We start from the raw sequence: 7484 nt of genomic DNA on the forward strand, positions 1-7484 counted from the left end.
ATAACAAAAACAAAGACCATGTTCCAAAAATTTATCCAAAAATTTGGGATGTAGGACAGCTAAAATTTTAAATAACTAAGATCATACTGGGAAGAGAGATGCAATTACCTTATAATTTCATATATGCTTGAATAAAAATAAATTTAGAATCTCCAGCACTAATGAGAAATTGATTTACCAGAGAAACTAAGATAAACCATATACCATCATCTTCAATTCTATGAGGTTTACACAAAACATTAACTAAAACATATATTCAAATATATGTGTCACAGTATCAAGTCAACTTTAAAGGAAAAAACTCAGCAAATGAGTTCAGCACCTAGGTATATTGTAGGAAGAGAGCTCTTCTCATGCTTTCAATAAATTTTAGATGACAAAAGACAGTTTAAAAGGAAAAAAAATAAGCTACTACTTCAAAAATCCACCAAGACAATTACACATACTAATTGGTAGTTTGATCTCATATTCTACTTATATATGCAAACTACTTTCCTAGTGTGTCGCTCAACCTAGTATGATATAGCTCAATGTAGGGAAATAATATCAATAATTCCATATTCTATAGCAGCTCTATTTATTTTTAAAGAAACATAAATATGTATTAATAAGGAAATAATAATACAAGAACAGTGTGAGTCAAAACACGCCAACATCAAACAAAAAACCAAAGGAAATTACAGAAACTAATTACAGTCTCTAACTAGGTCAGAGAACAAAATGCCCTTAAACTCGTTTACATTATATGATCAAATTGTTACCCAATATCTGATTTTATCCCATAATCTCAACTTCTTTGAAAATCCTTCAATCTCTTTCCAGCCATAAAGCCTGGAAAGGTCTTTTATAATGTTCCATGTACATTAGACACCCCAAAGACGGCAGCATGACAAAGCCTCTTAAATTTTCATAGAACTGAGAACTTTTCCAAACAAAAAAAAAAAAAATTGCAAGATCTATCGAAAACTCTTTTACATACCTAACTACAAATTGAAATTATAAAAGTACCATGGTAAAATAAAACATAATAATCAAACAAGCAAAAACATGAAGTCTAGTTGAGGGATTTCATCAAACACATGAAGAGCATGAAAATCATTCAAGTGTACACATAACAAAAATAATGAATCATCCCAACTACACTAAATGAACATGCAAAATTGTGAAAATGGTCATAAAAAAACATTAATACTCATCAACCAATGGGGAGAAAAAATAAAAAATGAAGAACATGTTGCAATGATAGGAAGAGAAAAAGAACTAGAACTTGGAGGAAGAGAGCACAAATGTGCATGGGTTGCTTTTGAATAGAATCGCTGGAGTGGTAGAGGAAATCACACAGAGTCACTGGAGTGGTAGAGGATCACTGGAGTTGCTGGAGTGCTTTGAGCTGTGAATGTTTTAGGAGAGAAAGAGGACTGAACATGTGTTTTTTTTTAGGAGGGAAACTGTGAAATGATAGAGGTATAATAGGTATGTTGATTGGAATATTGAGTATTAATATAAGAAATTAAAATGGTGGGTGAAAATGAAAGTGGTTGACTATAAATGGGTACTGCGTGTAATTTTCTGCATATTTGTTGATAATTAAATCTTTAATTTTTGTTGGGAAGCTTAAAATTAATTTAACATTTTATGTACTCAATTTTTGGTTAAAAGAAAAAAGAATATAGAAGAAAACAGTACCCCAAGGACACCAATTTATTCGTTCATTCATAATAATTTGTACTAGATAATATTCAATGTATAGCTAGGAGTATAAACGACAAATCTTAACCAATAAGATACTAAATAGCAACCATAAAAAACTACCATAAGATAAAGCAAAACAATCTTCAGCAAAATAATAAAAAAAAACAGTAAAAAATAATTATTTAATATATCATTCATATGTCCCATTAATTATTTTTCTCTTAAAATACCCTAGAAGCACAAAAACCAAAGACACATCTCAAGTAGAGCATAAATAAAGATACATATATTTAGAATCAAACACACAAATTTTGACTTAAAAATTAACATGTAAACCCCAAATAAATTTTGTGTCTCACAAAACAATCTCCTTGTTAAATATCCAGCTAAATTCGACACTAAGTGGCTCTACCTTGGAGGCTCGCTCATTAGCCCGCTCTTGTAGACTCCTAATCTTTGGCACCAAGCCACAGACAAACTGTTGAGCACGCTGAGCCTCAGCAGTCAATCCCTCCATCTTTTCCAACTTCTACCGCCCAATCAAGTACTCCAATATATTGGCATAGTCATTAGTTGTATAGACACCAAGCTTCTGAGCCAGGATTGTGAAATGCTCGAATAGCTTGGGATCACGGCCATCATACATAAGGTGTCCCGGCATTGTGATCTTCTTCCTAATCATATTTGCAATTCCGAGCATGGCCTCGTTGGGGTCCACTTCTAGTAACTTCTCCACTATCTTCATATAGGCATTTTCATGACGCTTCTCATCGGCTGCAATAGTCCCACATATGCGTGCCAACACTGGATCCCCACCCTCTTTCGCCATGCGAGCTATGTTGCCGTGGGACACAAACGTCGCACGCTCTTGGAATGATGTGTACACAAATCCCACGTACGGATTGTTCTCCATTCCCACGTTCTATCCAAAACAACTCATCTTTATTGATCAAAATATTCCAATTATCAAATATACAAATTAAGATGATAAAACAAACATTTATCAATATTTGAGACAAACTTGAAAACTATATATGATGTAGTATAAATCTACTTAATTAATTAGCTACCATGAATCTAGTTCCTTAATAGCTACCAATTTGAACTAGTAGTAAATACCAAACTATATTACATAGATAAACCTCCATAATCCAAGCTTAATTAATTATAGACAATTATTAATTATTTATTATCACTGGTTTAATATATAAAATATGTTTTTAATATGTAAAATTTAAATAGATTTGTTTACTTAAATCAATAATTATGAATTATATTTTAATAAATTTTGAAAATCCATTATTTTGAGGCAAACGATTTTCATGCTGAAATCTAAATGTTGGTGATCTAAATATTATATAAGAAGGTATAATTAATAATTGATCAGGGGACGTATTATACCAAGTGCAATAGAAAAAAGTCCAGTTAAAGATTTTTATATCGCAAAATAGCGTAATTAATTATAATAGATAACCTAGTGTGATAATTAAATTGATAAAGTAGGATAGATAAGATCATATAATTATTTATAGATACAGTACATATATATAAACAACAAGGATGGAGTGGGTTTTGGTGGAAAATTCAGGATTAAGGGCATAAATTAATTTGATAATTATAATAATTATTTAAACTATATTATTATGGATAAAAAAAATTGGATGTTATTAAAAAACATAAATGAGAAAGTTTTACAAAATATATTTAGGTATGAAAATATTTGAAAATTTTATAAATGGGGCGTTATTAGTATAAATAAATTAGAATGTGGCAACTATGCAAAGCCAATTTTTTCGTCCAAATTTTTTATTTTCTGCCCGTTTAACATATTTACATCTTATTTTATGTACATATATAAAATGATTATAATATATAGAAACAAAATTTATATATTAATTATAATAAATAAATAGTACAAGTATTGATAAGCAAAATATAGCACCACACTGCCTCACTTTGAAAAAAAATTTAAATAAATTTTTGGCTTTATTATGATCGTGTTGGTAAAATTTTTGTTTTTGAATTTTTTAAACACAAAAATAAAAATATTATTTTTTGTTTTTGTTACTTTATTTTAAAAAAATAAAAATATATTTGGTATTAATTTTTTTTTAAATAAAAAATAATAAATGTGTTTGATAACTTTTTTTTTTATTTATTTAACAATATAAAATGATGTGTTAATTTGAAGAAAAGAAGAAATAAAAAGTCAAAACGGTTTAAAAGTGAAAAAAAATTATTTTCAAAATTTAATGAATTTTAATTAAAATTTTCAATAATAAGAGATAAAAATAAAGATATTAAACACTATTTTATGTTTAATTATCAAATCTTTAATTAAATAAATAAAAAATTATTTTTTAAGTGTGAAGAAACAACACCTATATTCTTCGTTCCACTGTCTCTACTCAAATCTATTATTGACGGTCCCAATTAGGTCCTATGGGTAGACTCTCAATTTTTTATTAACTTTTTAATTTGTAATTAAATTATTATATATTTTATGCTAATAAGAATATGTAATATTTTATATCTTTCTTTCTAATTTATATATATATATAAATTTGTATGAATATGCATGTTTTTTTCCTCAAACTTTTTTAATCTCCATGAATTTTACATAATTTGTATAATTATTTTATTGAATAAATAGCAAAAATAAAAAAATAGAAAGTAATGAGAAAATATATTAAAAAAAATAAAGAAGAAGAAGGGAATATATAATTTTTTTTCATTTGTAACAATTTAGTTTTTCTTTTAAAATATACTTTAAAACTTAAAGGTATTTAAAAGGAGTTTTAAATAATTTTAGTCTTTTATTGAATTATTTTTTCTTAAATTTTTTAAGGACTAATATATAAATATAGATTTTTAAATTTTTATAATTAAATTGGGTATAATTTGATAGTTGTCAAAGTTCGAAAGACAAAAATACAAATTATTTTATGCAAATCGCAATAGGGGGTACGATTTGATAGTATCAATAGTTCAGAGGAAAATTTTAACTGACTGTATTGTATACTTTAGGAGGCACAATCTAATAGTATCAAAAATTTAAGGAGCAAAAATGTTTTTTAAGTTGAAGTTAATAATGATGCTTCTATATACTCATCTTCTTTCTTTTTCCACATCTTTCTAAATAAATGCTTCATAAATTTTTAAAATTTCTTTTCACACACCTTAATAATAAGAAGGCTTAGTATGCAAAATTACCTCTAATAGTAAATTAAAAATAATTTCTACCTCTATAAATTTTTATTGTTTAAAGAAAAATTAAAATATTTTTGACACTCTCAATTAAAAATAATAATATTTTAAAAATAAAAAGCCAATCACTATTTTTTAACTCAAAATAAGAATAAGAATAAATGTAAATAATCTAAAATTAACGAATATTTTATCGGAATCAAAACCATTGGTTTAATATGTAAAATTACATTATTAAATATTTTTCTTCTCAAAATTATTTCTTTATCAAGAAATAATATATTGATTTATATAAGTGATATATTATAATTTTTTGAGGTGCTAAATAGTTAATTTTTATTTTATAATATATAATGATGATATATATCTTAATTTTAAATAATTCAGAAGAGAAAATTGATAGTATATCATTATTGCTTCCTGATCCAATCATGAGATCGACATATACCGACTCAGTATACTAACTTATCTCAATATTCATTATTAACTTTGGTAACTTTATGAGATTCTTCTCATATGATTAGTTCGTACTATGAAAGATTTCAATAAAATGTATTATGAGTATCCCACATTAAAAAATGACATTCAAACATATTGAAAACGAAAACGAAATATATATGCCCTATTATAGTAGTTACTGTATTTTGCATATCTGGGTAGGAACTTTTCTTTTGTTTTTCTGACATAGAGATAAGTTGTAGCTTCAATTTTTTTATAAGACCGTGTACATTATATTTATAAGAGATTTTCTATAAATTTTTAAGAAATTTTAAATAATTTAAATTATTAAAATTCAAATTCAAATAATTTGTTGGACGTATGTCTGTTTTATTTTTTATGCGCACATGAAAAGATGTTTTGATTATAATTTCAGTATTCTAAATTATTCATAATTTTCTAAAAATTTGTTAAAGATCTTTTATAACTATAATATATACCGTTAAATAAAAAAAAAATAGATCACAACTATGTGTGTACTGAATACAGAAAAAATTCTTACCAATACCAACTTTTTAATATTTACAAGTAAATGAAAGCTAAAATACCTAATATTTTTAAAAGTTGCATTTTTATACCCAATTTTTTTTTGTTGTAAATATATTCAAATATCTTAAATGTTACACTTTTATACTCAATATTTTTAAAATGTTGCACTTTTATATTTATTTTTTATTATTTTGATAAATAAAAAGAAAATGAAGGAAAAATATACGACTTTAATTATTTTTTAAAATTTTAAACTATTATATCTTTCTTATTTTTTCTCAAAATAATTATTTTAAACTAAACATTAATAAATATTTTTTAAAATAATTAAAAACTTATATATTTTCATCAATTTAAAATATAATTTTGTTTTAAAAAAAAAAGTGAAAGAGAAATATAAGTTTAGTTATTTGAATTAATTTTATTAATCTTAATTTTTCTTTATTAATTTGAAAGTAAAAATAATTTGTAATTTTAAAAATAACTAAAATACTATATTTTTCCAACACTTTCTTATTATTTCTCAAAATAATTTTAAAAAATAAGTATAGAAGTACAACATTTTAAAAATATTACGTATATTTATAGTAAAAAAATTTAGGTATAAAATGTAACATTTTGAAAAAATTAAGTATATTTCCGGCAAACAAAAATTGGATATAAAATGCAACATTTTAAAAATATTAGAATTTTAATTGGCATTTACTATATAAATATTTATAACACAACTACGTACTCACCATGCCAGCTCCAATGAGGTATTGGATGGTCTTTTCAACCATGACCATGTCGACCTTACCGGACAAGTACAGATAAGTTCGAAGCAGATCCCCGTGGCGATTCTCTTCGGCGGTCCAGGCACGGGTCCATTGAGCCCAGGGGCTGGAGCAAACTCCAGTCTTGTCTCTGGTAGCGTCAAGGGAGTTCATTATGGTCTGGTACATAGGCAAACCTTCCTCCGTGATCATATCCCCAACCAACATAACAAAATACTCATCTGGAAGCTCAGCCGTCCGATCACGTAATGCACGGACCTGATCCAAGAATTCATCATCGGGCTTTGTCGGGTCCGGTAGGAAATCCTGAGGCTGCCAGGACTTTTCCACCGGCTTTAGTAGCGGGAGAATGGATTTGGTGGCCCAGCCCTCTAGCGACTTGAACACCTCTTCTTCCTCTGGTGGCATCGAGTGGGTTCGATGGAGCTTCCGCGGCGGAGGTGGGGTGGCCACGGCGGAGACTTGGAGTGAGTTTGGGGTCCATGGAAGATTTATGGAAGAAGAAGAAGAAGAAGATGCCAGTAGCTGCATGGCTTTGGTTTTGAGTTTGTGTTTGTGTTTAGGGCAAAAATAGTATGAAGAATGAGCAATACTCCGGCCTTTGTTTCGTCGTTTATAACTACGAGTAATGCCAGTGTTTATTATTATTATTATTATTATTACTAAGTACGTACTTGGTACAGATGGTGGGTTATAACAACGAAACTACTCTTGGACTTGGGCCCATCCATAATTGAAAGATAATTACTTCGGATTAGACTACTGAAATCCCACGTTAGTTTTAGGAGCATTATTATTTTTGCCACCACCTTGAATTGTACT

General features: G+C 27.4%; 1 protein-coding gene across 1 annotated transcript; it reads right to left on the bottom strand.

The window, feature by feature from the left end:
• Window positions 1–1877: 1877 nt before the first annotated feature.
• LOC133803405 (stearoyl-[acyl-carrier-protein] 9-desaturase 6, chloroplastic-like) lies at window positions 1878–7226 on the bottom strand. The gene is made up of 2 exons (XM_062241441.1): window positions 6627–7226; window positions 1878–2614 (listed from the first exon to the last, which is right to left on the bottom strand). Exons 1-2 carry the CDS (start codon window positions 7191–7193, stop codon window positions 2222–2224), a joined length of 960 nt encoding a protein of 319 aa, XP_062097425.1. The 5' UTR covers window positions 7194–7226; the 3' UTR covers window positions 1878–2221.
• Between the last annotated feature and the right edge of the window lie 258 nt (window positions 7227–7484).

Source organism: Humulus lupulus, chromosome X (assembly GCF_963169125.1).
Source record: "Humulus lupulus chromosome X, drHumLupu1.1, whole genome shotgun sequence".
Taxonomy (NCBI): Eukaryota; Viridiplantae; Streptophyta; class Magnoliopsida; order Rosales; family Cannabaceae; genus Humulus; species Humulus lupulus.